A 20,107-nucleotide genomic window follows, 5' to 3' on the forward strand; every position below is an offset into this window, starting at 1 on the left:
GTTCCTGAGGTCCCCGCCACCAGCACCCCTGCTGCTGAGACCACCCCTCACGTTCCTGGCGTTCCCTCCAGCTCCGTTCCTGAGGTCCCCGCCTCGTCCGCTCCCGCTGTCCCCTCCAGCGCTCCTCTTAACTACGGCAGCGGTTACCCCGTTCCTTCTGCCCCCGCTGGCGGCAAGAGCTCCACTCCTCTCGGCGCTGAGAGCACACCTGCCTTCGGCATCCCCTCCAGCCACATCTACGCCCCTACCGGCGTTGTCGGCACTGGTGTCTCTACCCCTCTCGCCTCTGAGGGCTCCAAGACTTTCCACCCCAGCGGTGGCATCCCGACCGGCACCGGTCCTCGCCCCACTGGTGTCACTGCCTTCCCGTCTGGCACTGGCTCTGGCAACTACCCCGGAAACACCCCCGTGAGCGACTACGTTACCTCGGTCATCTACAGCACCCAGATCTTCACCGTCACTGCGTGCCCCTCGACCGTCTCTGACTGCCCCGCTCGCTCGACCTCGCTCGTCACCAGCGTCATTGCCGTCGGCACCACCGTCTGCCCTGAGGCCGATCTGACCAAGGCCACTCCTGCGCCTTCGGCTCCTTCGGCTCCCGCCTCCAAGGAAGAGGTCCACACCAGCTCGTACCCCGTCTCTGAGGTTCCCTCCGTTGTCACCGAGACTCTGGTCTACACCATCGGTACTGGCTCGTCTGCTCACCCAGTCACCACCGAGGTCGTCTCCACCTCCACCAAGACTATCTACTCGACTGTCATTGTCACCAAGGAGAAGCCTTCCTCGACCCAGCCCGCTGGCTCCTACCCCACCGGCCCCGCTGGCGGTGAGGGCAAGCCCTCTTCCACTCCCGCTGCCGAGAAGGACTCTTACCCCACCGGCCCCGCCGGAGGTGAGCAGACTGGCACCACCACCCTGAAGTCCACCCAGACCCAGACCCGCTACGTCACCGTCAAGCCCACTCCTTCCGGCTCTCCCGACGTCCCCGTCGGCGAGAAGGGTGTGTCCACCGGCCCTGCTGGCGGCGAGAACGCCTACCCTACTGGCCCTGCCGGTGGCAACACCGTTTCCACTCCCGCTGGCGAGCAGAGCACCCCCACCGCCCCTGTTGGTGGTGAGGACTGCGCCGCTCCCGTCACCGTCACTGTTACTGCTAAGGAGACCGTCACCGTCACTGCTGAGGAGAACACTGCTACTCCCGAGTCTGAGAAGCCCACTGCCCCCGCCGGTGGTGCAAGCTACCCTCCTACTGCTCCTTCTTCCATCCCCGCTGGTGAGATGTCCCACCACACTGGCCCTGCTGCTCCTTCTTCCACCCCTGCCGGTGAGGTCCCCTACCCAACTGGCCCTGCTGCTCCTTCTTCCACCCCTGCCGGTGAGGAGTCCTACCCAACTGGCCCTGCTGGCGGTATGTCCACTGGTGCTCCCTTCCCCACTGGCAACGGCACCGTCCCTCACCCCGCCGGTCCCACTGGTTTCTCTACTCTGACCAAGCCTGCTCACCCCACCGGCACCGGCGCCGTTCCCAGCGAGACTTTGCCTTCCTTCTCCTTCGTCTCTGAGATCCCATCTCCCTCCGCTCCTGCCTCGACTCCTTCTGTCGAGACCCAGGTCCCCAAGCCCTCGACCCCCGCTGGTGAGGAGGCTACCTCTAGCGCTGTTGAATACCCTGCCTACCCAACTGCCCCTGCCGGCGGTGAGGCCAAGCCTTCTTCCACTCCTGCTGCTGTAGAGTCCCCCTCTGCCCCGGCTGCTGAGTACCCTGCGTCCACACCTGTGGCCGCTGTCTCCACACCCGAGGCCGCCACCTCTACACCCGCTGCCACCCCCACCGCTGGCTCCGACTACGGTTCCGGCTACGGCACCTACTAAGCGCTCCCAGCGTCTAGTATGAGTTAATGCGATGCTCATTCTGTACAAACTCTGATGGGTTGCTTGACCCCTTTCATACATGTCCTGTCTGCGTTCCGCCGTCTTGATGTCTCTTCGGGCAAGGGCTCAGTGTTTTGGAGGATGTTTTGTCGTTTGTAGGTATTCCACAGGAGCTTCAGACAGCCGACAATAAAAACTGTCTTGCTTTGCATGCTTTGGCCCTTGCACATGGTTGGCTGACGAGCAGTGGAATAGACGGATTCACGATTGTTTCTGATCTAGATGTCGAGTCGATTTTCTTATTTCCTATGTCACATCTGAGAGCCAAAACTGTTAGGCATTGCGCGGAGTCTTTCTTGTAGCATATTTGAACAACTTTTACACTTCAATGCCCCGTCCTAAGCATGCACAGTGACTTGCAAAGAATGCACAATTCAACTACCGACCCCAGAACATCAAATTTCGGGATATTTTTATCAGACCCGCGATCCCGGTCTATAAAATGGAGCACACCCTCCATCAGGGAAAGTCACTTGAGCCATGTTTCAGAGCTGCCGTACTTCCGAGCAAGCCGTCTGTCGCACGTTCACACATCAACCAAATTGCCCTCTGCTCCGCCACTCCCTGTAATAAGGTCCTTGACGAATGACATGATTGCTACCAACTTGCATGGCCAGTCTATGCGCAGCAATCACCTCGCAATTCCGACCCACACTGATCGCCAATTCGCGCACATCTCGACACAGCTTCCCTGCGACCATCGTCTACAAATAGCTAGCAATGTCATCCGGTTCCACGTGGATTTGCATCCGCAGATTCGATACATCAAGTCTATCAGCTTGCGCGTTGCTGCCATCTTTGGCGATGATGAGCAAGTTGATGTTATAATCGAGATTACGAGGTTGCCAACGGTGTCCATGCGCTTTGCGCCATCCCAAACTAAAATGTGCTGCCTAAGGCGAGTGTCGTATTCGATAGCGCGATCGGGGGGGGGGAGGGGGGCTCGGGACCTACTCGCGGTGCTTCGTTTAAGAGAATACGGTGAGCCGGGGGTGCTCAATGCTTCTGGATAACACCATCATATATGCTGGGACTGGTCGATTTGTGAAGACCATGCATTTTATGAAACGATAAATTGCTGCGCGTGCGTGTGTTGATGGATGTTGTATCGACTGGACCCCTTTCTCCTGTGTGACGGAGCGATAATTGATATGCAATGCACGATGCTGTTGGTCTGCTGCAGGCCTGCTGGTGAGATACATTCAGGGACGTCAGCAACGTACAACAGTTGACTTGCGGCTGAACGTGTGGTGTAAGGTTTGTGTTCTCGTTTGTGTTCTTGTGCGCAGTCCACCACCCTCGATCCGCGTGCCAACGAACGTTCGTGATGGCCTGGGGGTCTCTGAGAGAGCAGAAAGCTGGGATCGCGAGATCTACTTCGTTGAAGGTGAAAGTGAATCGGACGTCGTTTGTGCATCACCTACAGCTTAATAAAGCCTTCGAAGGCTTGATATACCCGTGTTGCTGCCAGCTCCATCTGCCATGTGAGAGATTGCGATTTACTTGCAGCTTGTAGCATACTTGCTGTTTTTGTGGCTCGTTTGTCACGTGGCCAGTGCATCTGCCTAAGTAAAGGTGAAGGCATAACTAGTCTGGTGACCTGCAGTTCCCTTTGACCCTGCACTCGTGTCCTATCAACTTAGTATTCGCCAACTCATAACAAAAATACTCCTACCTTTTTGTTCCTAAAACGATACCTCAATCCTCTCACCAGCGGGTCTCAATCGACAAGACCAACACAACCATGGCGCCACCGGTGCAAAGGCGATTACCGCACACCTATTCCCGGATTCAAGTATAGTTGCAAGGCATGATACTGACCCAGCGAAGCTCGATGCGCAGCCAAACTGAGTCGCCGCTGCTCAGACTTCCCAACGCTATTCAGGCATGCTGATATCAAAGCGGTGGACCATCTCCGGCACAATTTTTTTTAAATCTCAGACATAGCCAACTATCAAAAAATACTAGTACAAAGTCACTGTCTGCGTTTCGCATACAACACTCATATGTTGCCCTGAGCACGTGCTTGCTCCAGCTCCAACCGACAGCATTATGGTTTTCATCTTTTAAGTGCTCTTTGTCGGCCTCCAGCCAGCGCTCTGGGCGAAATGACTCTCCATCACCCACGTTTTACCAGTATCCTCACCGTGAGTCAGGCCAGTTCTGTCGCCAGACTCCTCGAGAACATCCAGTAGCCGGCTGAGCATGTCATGGCGTTGCGAGCTTTCTTCTCTTACCATCGCTAGCTCCATTTCGCGCACCAAAGTCTTACAGATGTCGTCTACTGCAACAACAGCTCGTACGAGGGATAGTACTTCTGCAGCAACTTAGGCCAATGCCCTTTCATGGCCATACCAGTCGGTCTTTTCGAGAGGTTTCCTGAGGCGGTAGATGACTATTAACACCATCTTGCTTTGAGTAGGAAAGCTCATTAGGTGCAATGCGGATGAGTCGTCCTGGATGCAATATCAGCTTAGCGCATTACCCAGCTGGACTCAATGCTTATTTATTGTGGAGTACGACTTGAGCAATCTGATAGTCCCCGTAGTACATGCCCAGCGTGAGCCATGTTCGTGACAGCGAAGGCCACACTGTTCCAGGAGCTTTGACGAGCGGGTGAACAGTCTTCGCGTAAATTAGTCAGAAAAGTCAGTGTACGGCTAGTACCGTGCCAGACCTGAGCGCCACAGAGAGGAAGCTACCATCTAGGGAGCTTAGAAAAATTGCCATGGTATCTTGAGAATACGAATACTCGACATGAGGCTGGCAAGGCAGACGGACAAAAGAAAGATGAATTGCACGTGTAGCTTTAATGTACTTAAATCAATTCAGCACCATGCCCAGGTCCACGGCCAATTGGAAGTGCTCCGTTGTTGTCGACTTGAGCGTGCTCAGAATACACCCATGTCCTGCATATGCAGAAGGACGCCTGGCAGTACACGGGGTGAGCGATTGAGTGCTCACAAGGCCATGGTCTTCAGTTTTCCAAGTATGTTTTTCCATTTGCCATAGCTGTGGTACTCGTCACACCGTACGTCCCTTGATTGCGAATCGCACAACAGCTGGAGCCTGGATAAGATATTCGGGATGTCGACAAGAGGGAGTCCTGCTCCTGTACAGACATTTCAACTGCCGTGTCGTCTCCCCGCATCGCGAAGGGTTGCCAGCGTTCGAAAGGTAGGCGATGTGAACTGGCACGAGGCTATCCAGTGATCAGGTCCTTCTCGCGGAACAGCAGACGCCGGGCCATGTCGACTGTGGAGGATCGTATGTATCTTTTTAGTGAAGAAATAGCGTGCATGAGGTGCTCACGACAGCCTGAAAACTCGCTCGTCCGCATACTAAACACCCCCAGGTGTCATCAGACGGTCCACGAGAGGTCAAATTCGGCTGCCGGTCAACAATGCGCTGAGTGGCCGCAAGTCCTGAGCAATGAGCTCGGTTGGGGCGAGAGATGCATTGAGGATTCCTAATCAATTGTCGGAAGACCGACCGGGATGGCGCCGAACAAGACTGGACATGAAGAGTAACGATGCTGAGGTGTGCCCATCCTGGCCCGAGGTCTCCGAGTAACCGCTGACATCATCCTCCGCAGTCCTTTTATCCAAAATACACAACCTTTTCTTCATAGACAAACACATCAACCGCATTCCATGCACTCAGTGGCTGCTGTGCGATCTGCAGGTGTACTTGGGACATGCAACTACGATGGAAGCCTCGATGCGACGGTGTCTTGTCACGCCTCACCTATGCGACTTCAGACACGCGATGAAACGCGTCCGCACTCTGCATCGCGCACCACTGCCACGACGTGAACGGCTGCTTTTAGAGCCGCAGGCACACATCTCAGGTCGACGACTTAGGATGCCTTCCTTACGAGAAACGATTGCTGATGCGCCGGTATTAAATTAACACACGGGTGCAAAGTAGGTATAGACCGCAAGCCCAGGCCATGATCCTCCCTTCCGCCGGACACATTTTCACGGACGATCAAGCTTCGACACGCCTTTGGCTGGTCGATCGTGGTTGTTTCCTGAGGCGTTTCTTCCTTCCGAGGGCGTTCGAAGCTCTTCCGAGGGCGCGTTGCACGATCCATGCCCAAATGAAACACCAAGATCGTACCCGAACGGTCGCAGATCTACCCGGATCTCCCTCTCCGGCCCACTTTGGAACACAATACAAGCGTAGTTTTCAATGCTTGGCCATGGTCAAGCTTTTAGATGGGGCGCCTGGTGGTCTTCGCGGCCCTCCAGTGGCTTCATTTACTGTTCGCGCGGCCCACATTTCGATCTTTCCAAACCCAAGGCGACTGGGCATGAGACTAGGCACGAAACTTTCACCTGATGGCTGTCTCCAGACGTTTGGAGACCCTTCGAGGCTGTCTCGCGGGCGGAAAGTGCGTTTGCGGCCGGCATCAAGCTCCGTCTCTCCTAATGGCATGACTTTCGATGCCAAAAGTGTTTTCGGTTCGCTCGCAACCAGCAGACTATATATCTTGGTCTTGGGGCCTCTTCCTAAGGATCAGAATTGCAGGTCATTCGCATCAACTTCCTATTCCAACATCTGATACATTTCTTTAATATCCAGTCCGCGACTGTCTTCCACTCACTACGATAATTTAATCTCGACCACTACAACCTCAACATGCTTTTCTCCACTATCCTCGCCGCCGGGCTTGCTCAGGCCATGACCGCTTCCGCTGCCACTATGATGGTCACCGTCGCGGCAAACAACAAGTTCCAGTTCACTCCCAACTCGGTCACCGCCCAGCCCGGAGACATGGTCGCCTTCAACTTTGTTGCTCAAGTAGGCATTAACTCCATAATCTTGGAGAACACCACTAACTTTTTCAGAACCACTCCGTCGCTTCATCGACTGCCAATAACCCTTGCCGGCCTGAGCAGAACGCGATCTTCTCCGACTTCCAGCCCATCCCCGGAAACCCCAACGGTTCCCCTAACGGCGCTGTCACTGCTGCAGCCAAGGGAAAGGGAAAAGGGAAGAACAAGGGCCGCCAAGCCGGCAATACGCCCATGTTCATGGTTCCTATAACCGACAACGCTCCCATCTACATTTACTGTTCGCAGGCTCAGCATTGCCAGCAAGGCATGGTCATGGTCATCAACCCTCCCAACGGCAACGCTGTCACTCAGTACCAGAATAAGGCTGCTCAGGCTAATAACAACGTTTCTCCCCGCGGCGGCATGTCCGGTGGCTCCATCACCAATAACAACGCTGGGACCAACCCCAAGAACGTCCTCGGTGCCCAAGCTGGTGATGCCGCTACTGCTGCGACCACACAGGCCAAAGGCAAAGGCAAAGGCAAAGGCAAAGGCGGCAAAAATGCCGGTGGGGCTGCTGCGGCTGGCGTTGCTGCTCTTCTCGGTAAAGCCAAGGGCAAGGGTAACTAGAGGTTGGTGAGATCTTAAGAATGGGACTTAGGGCGTATAGGTTGACTGGAAGAGTTGGGGGACCATGTACACAGAAGCTGGACATTCTATCAATATTAATTCGACACGAGGCTGACGATTGTTCGTGTGAATCATGACGCGCTAAAACAGAATGAGCTCTGTTAAGCTTAAAGCACATTATGTGCTCTTTCTCTTTCGTGTATGTAGCGGAACTGACAGCGCAGCCGGTGTTTGTTTCGTGGACCGTTTCGAGCTAGGAGTCGACATTTGGCTCGGCATCTGCGGAAACGAGCATCCGGAACCTTGACACGACTGCGAGACATCCTAATGGAATCATTCGGGCCTTTCAGACACTCCGAGTCAGATCAAAACAAGAGTCAGGAGCGTACACTATTGAAGTGTTGAGCACATGGGGACAGGATAGGAGCGCACAGACATGGCCAACAAGCGAGACACATTACCTATCCCTTGCTGGTTAAGTTGTCAACACCATCCTCTACCACTCAACATACAGGCTCACAGAGAAGACTTGGAACTATCTAAGACACTGCCCTCATCAGACTCCATTGCAAAACGAGACTTCCATCATGAACAAGCCCATATTGAAGTTCTCCGCTACTTTCACAAGTCGATGTCATCACCAGCTCGGACAAAACTAGGGCGCGATGCGAATATAGGTGCTAACGTCCAGAAGAATCTCGGTACAAGCACCATCAGCTTCGAATTGATGGTTCGCGAAGACATGTTCATGAGCGCCTCCGTCAGGTGCCACGCTCATACAGCTTAGTCTCGGGCCCAGCGCCGAACTCTAGATCTCCCGATGCCCGGGACGGCGCGCATGACTGCTCAAATCCGACGAGAGCTCCACAGCAGGCTAGCCAATGTGCCGTAAACGCAACTCTATTACCGGCAACTGCCTTTTTGCGATAACTCGACTGCCGATCCCCATGGGTTCCCCACATTATGATGGCAATCGTATACGACCTCCACACCATGCCCCGAATAGCCACCAATCGAAAGTATTGTGCTCCTGAGAAACGACCGAACGGAGAGATAACCAAGGCTTTGGAGCGGATAAAGACCTCTAGTGGGCGCTTGACCAGTGCAAAGTGCAACGTTCCTAGCTGCTGTCACTACAAAGGATTGGAAGTATTTCCACAACTGGAGACCGGAGCGGAAGTCCCCCAGAAGAGGTTACATCTGTAATGATCTGTTCCTGTGGTATTGCAGCATGCGAGCAGTATATATTAGGTCGTTATTCACACGCAAGATGAACCTCAAGCCTCACACACCTACCGTTCAAGATGCACATCTCATCTTTCTTATGCGCTGTGGCGCTTCCTGCGGTCATCTCTGCCTTCCCCAATGCACCTTTCGTCACTGAATCCCAGTGGGTCCATGATTCGACTGGCGAGAATTTCACCTATGTCGGCGTCAACTGGCCCGGCGCTGGTGAAGTGATGATTCCTGAGGGTCTTCAGTATCAAAGCGTGGCGTCTATTGCTTCTAAGATCAAGAGCCTGGGGATGAACGCTGTGCGTCTGACCTTCGCCATCGAGATGATCGATGACATCAAAGACAATGGGGGAGACGTCACACTCCAGAACGCTTTCAAGAAGGCACTGGGCGATGCAAATGGTACCACTGTATACAAGGAAGTGATTAAGAACAACCCACAATTCGGTGCTTCGACCACAAGACTTCAGGTGTGTAATTTTGCTTATCACAGAATTGGCTAGCTGCTGACCTTACCTAGGTTTACGATAGCATTGCGGCCGAACTGGCGAAGCAAAATATCTATGTGCATCTCGACAACCATATGTCCAAGGGAGCATGGTGCTGCTCTACCAACGATGGCAACGCGTGGTTCGGCGACACATACTTCGATGTCACAAAGTGGAAGCGCGGTCTCGCATACATGGCCTCACACGTAACAGATTCAGATCGTTCATTCAAGATGGTAAGCTAACAAGAGCTATCAGAGCAAGCAATGGCCCAATATGGTCTCTATTGGCCTTCGCAACGAACTCCGCAAGCCAACCAACGCCGGCTCTTCTCTTCCGTATGACTGGCCTACGTGGTACGAGCAGGTCGTTGCCGCAGCTGACGTTGTCAATGCTGCAAACCCGGATATCCTCATCTTCCTCTCTGGCCTGAACTTCGACACCACTGTCCAGCCACTCCCCTGGGCTGATGATCTTGGCAACGGCAAGAAGTTCCTCCTGACAGACTTCAAGTACGCCGATAAGCTTGTCTTGGAGATGCACAACTACCAGAACTCCGCGACCAACTGTGGTGACATTGAGAGCGGCCTTTGGAACAACGGGTTCCGCGCAACCGGTGAGAAGGCCGTAAACCGTATGCCCGTGCTCTTGACCGAATTTGGCTTCTCGAACGCTGGCAGCGATTACAACAGCGTGTATGCGACCTGCTTGCGCAAGCTGATGCCGCAGTGGAAGAGTGGATGGATGGTATGGGCGCTTGGCGGTAGCTACTACATCCGTAGCGGAACGCAGGATTACGAGGAAACTTGGGGTCTGTTGAGCCATGACTGGACTGCGTGGAGGAACGAAAATGCGATCAGCGCACTCAAGAGCATGGTGACTTCAACACTTGCGTCTGTCGAGTAGTAGCGGGTTGGGGCTTCGTTTGTAGACAGTGCATGAACCAAGACTCGGAAGTTTTTTCAGGCTCTCACAGAATCATGCTGGCCAATGAACCCACTGATACGAATGCGAGGATGCTCACACCGATCTTGATGCTCCTTACGGAAGACGAGCTGCTAGTAGCAACTGTCGATGCCGCCGCTCTCTGCAAATCGATCGAGTCTGTTGCGCTGGCGGTGGCGTACGTAGAAGAAACGGCCGCCATTGGTGTCGCCGAAGACGGAACCGTGAAGGTGGATAGGTGGAGAACCCTGCCATGTTGCAAGGAAGCCATGTTTAAGATGTGCTGACGTATCTCTCTGTGCTTAGAGTCTTTCAACGAGTGTGGAGGTAATGATTCCAAAACTGCATTCGGAATTGACTGGGGCGACACCCTTCTTAAAATACCGGAGCAACGGCTTCTGGTGTGTACGCCGCCTGGATTGCTGCTTCGACTCTGAAAGGCGGCTGGCTGAAGCTTCCGAGAGCACGGGAAATTGCTTAGTGACTATATAGCTATGCCATACCAGGTCTATGTATCTGCCGAGATGAGCTTGGGTGGCCTGAATCTACCACTTCAATCAAAGGGGCAGACTTACCGATGGAAACGATACCGGTAAGGAAGGTGTGCCGCGGTCTAGCGCCGTTTTTTCAACTCAACGGGAACATCCCATCCCTGGATTCTCACCTCCAACTACGTACCTGCTGGCCTGTTTGAAATCAGGCAAATCGCGAGCTCTCGCAACTGGTTCGACTTGACCTACCGTTTTCAGGCCACTGGTTACAAACAGTACACGGACTAGCACTACAAGAAGCATTTCTCTGGGAGGACCCTCAATAGTCGTCACGTTTATTAACTTCCACAACCTTCCGGAGACATGCACAGATCCATCATCGCCTTGCAGCCTGCTCAGGCATCGTAGCCACTCAGAACAGTACCATTGAGTTCTTTTGGCACGATGCAGCCCTCTGAGACGTCCCCGCCATCACAGTCCAATCGGTCAATGCATCAGCCACAATCCTAAAAATCGCCTGCCCGACTTCAGAAACATACAGTCGTGAATGGGTACAAGGCATGAATTACACAATCTTCAACAGCTCAGCATACGAAGCAACAGTGACCAACGCCTCCTACTCACGTGGCTAAGGAGACGCTTAGCGCTCACACAAAAAATTCTTTCTCTCATAACGGCATGAACACCGTTTGTCGTCAGCGATACCCGTCTTCCGCAGCCTTCCCTAACTCGCCTCGCCCTTGTCCAAGGCCCTGCCAAGCACAGGCGGCAAGCTGGTACATCTTCGCTCTCCCACGCATCACACGCTTCAATGTGATCCAGCTCGGCTCTGGACCATTCGTACCAGTAAACTGTAGGTCCTTTGCAGGCCTCGGGTCTGAATCCTTCAGCAGCACATTCTAGGGATTGTCAGGATGGTCCGGCTTCGGTACAAACATTGCTGTCCGACGAGGCTTCTTTGGGAAGAAGTGAAGGCATGTGCCGTGAGTGATAATGTTCGATAGTGGTTTGAGGAAGCTTGTCGAGTCTGGAATGTTCGCATGAATGTTCCAGAACAATTTGAACGACGCCGTGTCTCTGTCGTACTGCTTTATCTCTCTGAATTCATCCTGCATGTTCGGTTTCAGGAAGACTGTTAGTAGGAGCTGCTCGTCGATCCCCTTAGGCTGCATGCGGTGCTTGTACAGACTCTCGATCTTGCGGATGCGCTATTTCTCTGGTGTGCTCCAGACCTCGATGCTGATATCTGGCCCGCTGAAAGGGTTACCGTGTTCCGTCTTGCGTATTTTCATATAGATGAAGATCCGGTTTTCCTCGCAGAATAAATTGCCTTGACCCCAGTCGTAGGGCTCGTAGTCACCCCGAATCATCGCGGACATAGCCCAGCCATGCAACGCGATTTCCAGTGTTCGCGGGAACTTTTTTGGCGGAGGAGGTGGAGGCGTTGGTGGAGGCGTGTGTACCCCAGAGTCTGATTCCGAGTCGTACTGGGACCCGGGAGCTGCCTGGTATGGACTGTGATCGCCGTATCTCTTGCGTTTGGCTGGACGTAGCTCCGTCTCGTCGTAATCTCTGCGGCGTTTTGCATCTTGGAGAACCTCCCAGGCGCTATTCGCTTCCTAACTTTTTGTTTTGTGTTCGGTCTTCTGCTCTTCTGTAGCATTGGGATTCTTGCCAGGATGATACATGAGCATCCAAGCGTAATATGCCTTCCTAATTTGTGCAGCTGTGGCATCTTGCGTGACCCCCAGAATCTCGTAGAATGTCAAAATGATGGCGTTGGGTGCTGAAAGTAAGGCAAATATTACGTGGATAATATTACAAAGGGTGTGAGACTGTCATGTTATGACGAGGTGTCTTTGGCAATGCTGTCGTTTTCCATCTTTTGCTGAGCCATGCGTCATTGTGGTAACGTCTTTATCGGGTTCACAGTGCCTAGCGTCAGCGCAATAGACCGTTTGTTGTTTGTGGCGGTCCAATCACAGCGCACGCAAAGACCTGTCTCTGTAATATAGGGTCTTTGGGGGCAATGATAGCTACCCTGACTCCAGCTCAACAATCGTTTGATCGTCTTCCTTGTGTACAGACTAGCTAATCGATCTTCATTGACAGCATGTATTTTCAAGGTCTTTAACAGGCCAAGAACGGATAAGATCCATCCTGGCTAAGTTTGGACACCGCTATGCTGATCGGTATGGTGCACGTGTACCCAGATGGTGGCGCTTGTGCGTCCAGATCGAGCTGTAGTCTCGAGCACAGTTCTGAGAATGTAAATATGAGCCAGTACAATCATTGGAGACGAAGTCGGTTATAGGCGCGGACTTCCCGAAGACATTATCATTGATCTGCATAAGTCCAAGCACCTGTCGACTGTAGGTCACACGCTGTGCAATATCCGCACGTGCGACGAAGGCTTTTAGATCTTGCCAATACCAGCGCCCTTCTTGACGACCTTGGACAAATCCTTCAGGGATGTGAGCTTGTATTTGTAGGGGGCCCTGGTGAAGTTTCCAACTTGGGTTATGTTTATAGTTGCACGGCCCCAGTCGTTCTCTAAGACAGATTAGCGCGTGAAAGGACAGTGCGTAACAGGTCAGCTTACTAGCACCGAGATTTGCGAATCCGTCAAGCTCGTAGTCACCATCGGGACTGGTATTAGGGCTGTCCTCAGGGATAACAAGACCGTAGGTGCTCAAAGCCTCGCGGGTGTTACCGGTGAAGACGTTGCCTTCGACGAGAACCTGGTTGTCACTTCGGCTGTGGATAGCCTGGTACAAGAAGTCCTGATAAAGGTTGTTGTAAATGTGCTGGTGACCGAAGCGACCAGCCGGGCCACGTGTGCCGGCGTTCCTCCAGTAGTTGTGGTGGTAGGTGACGTGGAGGTGGCCAGAGTCGATGGCTCTGAAAGCGTCACTGTTGCCGATCAGGGAGCTCTTCCAGTGGTCGTGGAAGTAGTTCCAGGAGACAGTAATCCAATCTGAGGCGCGGACGATGTCAAGCTGTCCGTCGTAGTAGTCAGGGCCAATCTCTACGGAGATTTCCGAGCTGAACTCTGGTAATCGTTAGAAGTGATGGCGGAGTTAGGGGCAAATGCACCTACCGTTGTGGTCGATCCAGACACGGGTGCTGTTCTGGATGGTGATGCCATCGTTGTCTACGATCTTGCGGATCGCAAGGTTGCGGATGATGACATTGTTCGCGTTGATAATTGTAATACCTGCGCCAGTGATCTCGGCGCCCTTGCCGACACCGATGATCGACTGCAAAGGTAAGAAAGCGAAGTTGTTCGGCTAGAGTGAAACAAACCTTGTTGCTGCCGGGTCGCAGACGAGAAGTCAGATTAAAGTTGCCCTTGGCATAGATGATCTTGGGCTCTGTGCCAGCAACAGCTGAGATGAGCTCTGCGACTGAAGAGACAGTGACGGTAGGGCTGTCCTTGCCAGCACCGCCGGTAGTGGGTCCAATCGGATTGTCCTTGGCGAAACCAACCAGGCTGTAGTCGGCTTCTGACGGGGAAGCCGCTACTACGAAGGTAAGGGACAGAATGGAGATGAGTGAGAGCTTCATCTTTACAAAGCGAGAGCAGGTGCTAGAAGTTTGAAGATCCCTAGCTACTCAAGAATCGGACCGCTGAGCATGATTCTTATACCACAGGTGTTGCCCCTGATTCGCAGCATCTTCAACCCAGGTCGTTGGAACACCCTCATGGCTCAATTGCAATTCTTCCGCGTCGTGGCGCAAGATTGACAGGAAGGAAGAGGCTACATGTCCGCGCGTGGGTTCCAGGCGCTGCAACTCATCATGGACAGTCTGACAAGCCGGAGGGTGGCTTCGAGCAACGAGATGAAGCTGTACGATGGCCGAAGGGAATCGAGTTGAATGGTGGAATAATCGGACCCCAGAGTGTCCAGAGTCGGAGAGGGAAGATCGACCGTCTTGGAATCTCTTGGCCGGGGGAGAATGCGGGTGAAAACGAGGCCCGTGCGAGCTTCTCTCGGCCTGCCAAGCGCAACCTCCACCAGTGCTTGACCTCGACCCTGCTTCATCCCCTCATCTGCGCTCATCATTTAACGAGATGAGCAAATTTCCGCTGCTATCACCCACCACTGTTCTCGCGTGCACCTGTCAAGCATTGCATGTTCCTGAGCCCTGAACCTCTTGGATGCCATCAATGAACCCAAAATCCTCGATAAGCCACCGACAAGTATATCTTCATCTGCTCTATGATGGTGATGTCTCTGTACTTAGCTTTAACCTCATCCAAGAATAGCGACATAGGGTAGCCTTCACACGGACGATACCTGTCGCCATTGAGATGAAGGAGCGATTGGATGATATCTGCGTCCTGTGATGGTAAGATTATGCCTGTATAAATACTGCAAGATTAGTCCTTGGAGTAAGTAAGATGAGTGCAGCTTCTCCGCTCTTGAGCAATCCTGTCATGTCGACGCTCAAAGAGAGGCGCACTTTGTGTGTTCCACCACCTTCTGATGGGCGATAGCAGTCACTACTACGTTTCAATCATATACCAACCACGCACAACGTCTTTGGGTGTTCAAGGTTGTGTGCGACAAGGTACACAGCGTCGTTCTTGCCATAATAAGCTCGGCCATATAGTGGTCGGCCACCCCATCACAACGCGTCACTCTTTCTCTGATCATCTACATTTTAACACCACGCATTTGCTATAGATGGGGTTATACGAGCTCGCTGGTGTGTTGCTGGCCTTTGCCTATTCAACCCAAATCTAGTACTGCTCTCATCACAAGTAACTGGCCGGCCAGTTACTCCACTAGCAGCTAGTCAGGCCTTATTAACTACATCAGAACAAGTCTTCAACACCCCTCAGAGCTTACAGGCTCTATTGTCAGAATCTCTCTCACGAAGCACCCGAATAGTGCTTGGCAGGGCAGGCAAGGCAATTGCAAAGGCAAATACTTGAACTGCCCAGTTTGAGGCTGAGAATCAACAACTCAAACATCAACTATTCCACTTTCGCGCCCGCTTCTTGATGTTCTCAAATTTCGCCCAGTCATCACCAATTTTACCAAAATTCTCTCTGCAGAAAAAATGTCAAAAGAGCAAAAGAAGTGGACTTGCTGGGAATCGAACCCAGGACCTTTCCCAAATTCAGACGCAGTTCGGCACTAGCGAAGTGACCGATATGCTAAGGGAAAATTATACCACTAAACCACAAGCCCCCTACACTCAATAGATAAAAGATGGATATTTTTTTTAGATCTATCAACTAACTAAGACGCTTGCCATTGAGACGCCTACCCCCATGGTGTTTGTCGAGACTGTGCGAACAACAAACGAACGCCAAAGAACATTGTGTAAGTTCCAAATTTTTTTTGCAAAACAATGCTTGCGTAGTAGTGTTGATGCGTGAAAAAGACGGTCTGGGCGGGCCTCGGAACAACAGAAATCTTTCCACATTCCTCGCAAGTTTCTGAGAACGCGCAGCAGTAGTATGGTGGCCTAAGCGGATGCATTGAAGCAACTCCGATATGCGTTGGACGTCTGAGTGCGAGTGCGCAATGTGTGATTGCGTTTCGCTCACCTGGATCCGACCTCTAAAAAGTAGCCGACCACCATCGAAACTTCAAGCAGTCTGATGCGGCTCTCTCCTCGTCTAAGAGGTTGACAATTATCGTCGAGTTTTTATCTGAAGATTTGGGAGAGGTTCAATTTGCCGCGAATTCAGAGTAACGTAATTTTTCTCATTGCATGTTTGGCTGCATGCGAGAAGTTGTACAAGCATGCGCACCCAAATTCTTGTAGGCTTCAGACATACTGCAATCTTACGGACAAGGTCCAGATTGGCTGCGCATTCCTCCTGTCTCCACACCTCCAGGCCTGCACTTCGTGCGCCCACAATTGGTGTACCGCGCTCAAAGTCTTTGTATACGAACGTCGGGCTTGAGATGTCGATCACGGCACTACTATTCGGTTGTATACACTTTAGAATTCTGTACTATGCAACCGTTCAATGCTATGCGTGAAGATGTGCTAATGAACGTTGTCACCGGACTGCCTGCTCGCCGCCTCTGCACCATCCAAATCCATCTTCCTCTTCAGGAAACTGCTCAGCTTCGCACCACGACTCCCACTCTCGATCTGACTCCCTGACACTGGCGGCCCTCCATACGCGGTCTTGATCGGAGGCACAGGAGGTGCATCGGCCGCAGGTGGTTTCGGTCGGTGTTCGTGCTGCGCAAACTGTTGTGACTCGATTTCCTGTCGGCCGGCAGCGATCGCAGCCTGGTTCTTTGCGTGCACGGGGTTCTCAGGCGCGTGGTAGCGGCGGTCGATCGTGTCGTTGAAGGTGCCGCGGAGTGCTTCTGAGGCGCCCTAGCATCGTCAGTACAACGATCCATTGCAGAAAATCAGACTTACGTGAATACCGGCCGCCGCGGCTCGGAGATTTGCCATGGTCGACTGTTTCTGTGCGGTACGCTCCCCGGATTGTTCGTGTCCCATTCGATACGGCACAGGTCGACCGCCCTCCTCGTGCGCATTCTCGTCGTACTGTCCTGCCGGTACCTGTCGCGGGACACCAGGGGGCGGCGCTCGCGAAGGGTAGGAGAAGTTTGCGCGTCCTGGGCTTGCAGGCGTGATAGGACTGACGGGCTCATTCGTTGTCTGTCTGTTCATGGGATTCTGGCGCTCGATGGCAGGAGAAACAGAAGACAGCTCAACTCTGTGTCGGATATTGCTCTTATTAGGTATCGGTGGCGAGGGATTGATGGGAGCATTTACTGACGGTTGAGTTGGGAGAGGCTCAACGTGTTGAGGGACTGGTGCTTGGACAACGGGCGACACAGACTCGGGAGTTGGCGGACTGGGTCCCGACATACTGGTCACGCTGGGTGTGAGATTGCTCCCAGTAGGCTGCTCTGTCGTTGTACTTCCCCCTGGTCCGGTTATTGTTGTAGTGGTGGTCGTCGTTGTTGTGGTTGTTGTGACGATGTTCCCCGTTCTGTTGTCCGTATGCGTCTCTTTCTCGACATTCTCAGTGCTCCTCGCGTATTGTTGGGGTTGCTGAGGTGGTGCAAAGCCAGCCTGCTGAGCGTTTACAGGAGTCCGTGCAGGCGATCGAGGAGGTGGGGGGTAGTATTCGTGTGCCGTCTGCGTGAGCGGTGCTCGGCTCGGGTCCGCTGGTGGTGTAGGGGGAGTCACCTCGGTCGATGGACCTTGGTGATAGTTTTGATTTTGCTGTTGTTGGTAGTTGTTCTGTCCTTGTGGCTGTTGGTAGCTTTGGGGCGGTACTGGTGGATGCGCATACTGTTCTCCAGAGACCGGTCTGCTTGTGAAGCTGGGGTTCGCGCTGCTGCTGGGCTCGCTGCTTGCATACGCCGAGTCAAAAGTGTTGGCTGAAGACTCTTTGCGGATCTCATTCCTCTCTTGGAGTTCGTCCTTGTCCTTCTTGTGTCCAAAGCCTGACAGCCTCCATCTTGACTTCTTCTCCTTCTCGGCGCCAGTCATGGTGTCGGATGGGCCTGGCTGCGATGTGACTGCTGAATGATTGCCGAGGCCACCTGACATCTGCGTGCGTTCAAGTCCTGTGCGCTCGAACTCTTGTCGTTCGCGACTCTTACGTTTTTGTAACTTTGCGGGTGGTCGCGACTCTTGCATGGCAGTAGGCCGGTTACTGGGTTGTGGTTCGTCTCGTCGACCTTTTTGTGCTATGGATGTAGGATCCTCACGTTGTAAAAGTCATGAAATCAGTCTCAAGTCCGGATTTAATCGAGGAAGAGATTGCAGGTGTGTGCAAGCGCTCACAACGGAAAGCAACAGGCCCCCCTCTCACAGCCCATGATATCATACTGGATTCTGTGGCGCGTCCGATGTGTGGCACCCAATAGCGAAAGGCTGTCATGACGATCACAAACCAGCGGGGTCTAAGGCAAGGCGGGAGACCAGGATGATTTGATGCTCGATGGCGTCGGCGGCAGGGAAGCTTGGAAGAGGCAGGTTTCTGGAGTGCGCGTTGCCCTGTTCGGCCATTGACGGTTGCGCATGCCAACGAAGCAAAGACCTGTCCCGTTCCAGACGCGCAACATCCCCTTTTTGGTGAGGAGCCTTCTGCACGACGTCAAAGGCTTAAACAGGTACCATGCATCTCATGTCGACAATGCCACGATGCGATTACGCTGATCGCAATATCGCGGAGCTCGAACAAACAATGCCGCTGCATCAGCACAGCCTCGTGCAACCCCGCCTGATGAGGCTGAGCAAATCTCACGCCCACTTGCAAAGACACAAGCGTCGATATTTACAAACCGAAAACCGTTCTATCCGAGTTCATCCTCACAGTTTACGAATACGACTACGAAAGCGGCTGTCTGGATAGCACTGGTATGACGGAGCTGTTAAGCCTCGTCGCAAGTGTTATTCAGGTGGCCGGTGCTAGCGTGCAGTTATCCAAGACGCTGTACGATTACGTTGATGGGGTCGCAACCGCGGACCGCAGGATCAAATTTATTGCTACAGAGATCAAGATGACGAGCATTGTAATTGAAAAGTTGGAGGATGTGTTCAAGCATGAAGGGACCGCATCGGTGGTATCCAAGAAGGCAGTACAGGCTGCAAGGAAGAGTAAGAAGAGGCTGATGGAGGTTGTGGAGCTGGGCAGTACGGAATGCTACACTGTCTGTCTGAGTCCGAAGAGTCGAGCCGGGATGAGGTCGATGCTTTGTTGAAAAAATGGACCATCATCCGCCACTGAATATCATACAGGATATGATTCTTGATGCTGAAAGCAGAGCTTGGTAGGGCGTAAAGCATAGTGATCGTAGTCTGAGCCGAGTCTTCCAAAGAAGTCACTGGATGTATATTTAGCCGGTCCGTAAACAATAACTGCAACTCACCAAAGCCGTACACTTTGAGCTCAGCAAATATATCTCATCGTTCGACCCTTGCAGAGCCTCAACCACCCGACCAGCATCGCACATCCCACGCGCGATCAGATAAGATCAATCATCCCTTTTGGCGCCGCAATCACCCGAGATCTCCTCCGAAACATCTCCATAACGCAGCCTCCGACAACTCCCGCCTCCGGCGACGCTCCATCCCGCCCCACAGCATCTCGACGCTTTCGCCGCGTCCTAGCAGGAAACTCCGCCGTGACGGGCTGCCGCTCAGGGACCGCCAAGTATTGCAGTTTCTCTTACTCGATGACAACCGCGGTTTGGCTTCGTTAGTCTAGTGCGGGTGCGCCGCAGAGATAGTTACTCAATTGCTTCACGTATGTGGGCTGCTTGTACCACGGCACACCTGGGCAGCGCTTGTAGCTAGCCAGGGCCAGCCAGGAGTCGGGCATGTCAGCCCGTGATGTGTCATGCGCTTTGGAAACTAGCAGAGGAATGTGAAGGGAACATGGCTAGCTGGATGCGGAAGATGTGCCGCATGCAGTTGCTTTGGCAATACTTGAATTGGAGGATATGTTTACATACGGTGCTTCTGGTAATTGCTTTTGCGCTCGACGTTGCTTTTTCCGTGGGATGTTGTGCAATTGCGGGGCATGAGATTGCTTTTGTCGTGACGTAGCTTGGCATGGCGGGGTAGCTGAATACAATGAAACAATTTCTGTGCAACAGTG

At 53.0% G+C, this 20,107-nt stretch overlaps 7 protein-coding genes and 1 non-coding gene across 8 annotated transcripts in view; 4 read left to right on the forward strand and 4 right to left on the reverse strand.

The window, feature by feature from the left end:
• Positions 1-1,872, forward strand: part of M421DRAFT_92379 (uncharacterized protein) — a gene marked incomplete at both ends in the record, with an annotated part of 2,554 nt that extends 682 nt beyond the window's left edge. Inside the window, one exon of the mRNA XM_033598031.1 lies at positions 10-1,872. Within this exon, the coding sequence (XP_033448921.1) occupies positions 10-1,872 (1,863 nt within the window). The remainder of the gene's footprint in view (positions 1-9) is intronic.
• Positions 1,873-5,519: 3,647 nt separating this feature from the next.
• On the forward strand, positions 5,520-6,687 carry M421DRAFT_152250 (uncharacterized protein). The gene has a single exon (XM_033587591.1). It carries the CDS (start codon positions 5,885-5,887, stop codon positions 6,497-6,499), a length of 615 nt encoding a protein of 204 aa, XP_033448922.1. The 5' UTR covers positions 5,520-5,884; the 3' UTR covers positions 6,500-6,687.
• M421DRAFT_5132 (uncharacterized protein) lies at positions 6,577-7,343 on the forward strand (the record flags this gene model as incomplete). Its single annotated transcript, XM_033594921.1, has 2 exons — positions 6,577-6,738; positions 6,786-7,343. The coding sequence occupies 2 exons, from the start codon at positions 6,577-6,579 to the stop codon at positions 7,341-7,343; spliced, it is 720 nt and encodes a 239-aa protein (XP_033448923.1).
• A 1,304-nt stretch (positions 7,344-8,647) lies between these two features.
• On the forward strand, positions 8,648-9,973 carry M421DRAFT_62557 (glycoside hydrolase family 5 protein; the record flags this gene model as incomplete). The annotated part of the gene is made up of 3 exons (XM_033595978.1): positions 8,648-9,049; positions 9,100-9,273; positions 9,317-9,973. 3 exons carry the CDS (start codon positions 8,648-8,650, stop codon positions 9,971-9,973), a joined length of 1,233 nt encoding a protein of 410 aa, XP_033448924.1.
• Positions 9,974-10,005: 32 nt separating this feature from the next.
• M421DRAFT_152258 (uncharacterized protein) lies at positions 10,006-10,477 on the reverse strand. The gene has a single exon (XM_033587592.1). The coding sequence runs from the start codon at positions 10,281-10,283 to the stop codon at positions 10,038-10,040; it is 246 nt and encodes an 81-aa protein (XP_033448925.1). The 5' UTR covers positions 10,284-10,477; the 3' UTR covers positions 10,006-10,037.
• A 2,202-nt stretch (positions 10,478-12,679) lies between these two features.
• M421DRAFT_152273 (polysaccharide lyase family 1 protein) lies at positions 12,680-14,167 on the reverse strand. The gene is made up of 4 exons (XM_033587593.1): positions 13,810-14,167; positions 13,604-13,763; positions 13,106-13,555; positions 12,680-13,056 (listed from the first exon to the last, which is right to left on the reverse strand). Exons 1-4 carry the CDS (start codon positions 14,068-14,070, stop codon positions 12,920-12,922), a joined length of 1,008 nt encoding a protein of 335 aa, XP_033448926.1. The 5' UTR covers positions 14,071-14,167; the 3' UTR covers positions 12,680-12,919.
• Positions 14,168-15,594: 1,427 nt separating this feature from the next.
• Positions 15,595-15,704, reverse strand: M421DRAFT_t68. The gene has a single exon. It is a non-coding gene; the product is annotated as a tRNA-Ala (tRNA).
• A 721-nt stretch (positions 15,705-16,425) lies between these two features.
• Positions 16,426-18,440, reverse strand: M421DRAFT_420564 (uncharacterized protein). The gene is made up of 2 exons (XM_033592526.1): positions 16,903-18,440; positions 16,426-16,857 (listed from the first exon to the last, which is right to left on the reverse strand). Exons 1-2 carry the CDS (start codon positions 18,139-18,141, stop codon positions 16,516-16,518), a joined length of 1,581 nt encoding a protein of 526 aa, XP_033448927.1. The 5' UTR covers positions 18,142-18,440; the 3' UTR covers positions 16,426-16,515.
• Between the last annotated feature and the right edge of the window lie 1,667 nt (positions 18,441-20,107).

This window comes from Didymella exigua, assembly GCF_010094145.1.
Source record: "Didymella exigua CBS 183.55 unplaced genomic scaffold M421scaffold_13, whole genome shotgun sequence".
Taxonomy (NCBI): domain Eukaryota; kingdom Fungi; phylum Ascomycota; class Dothideomycetes; order Pleosporales; family Didymellaceae; genus Didymella; species Didymella exigua.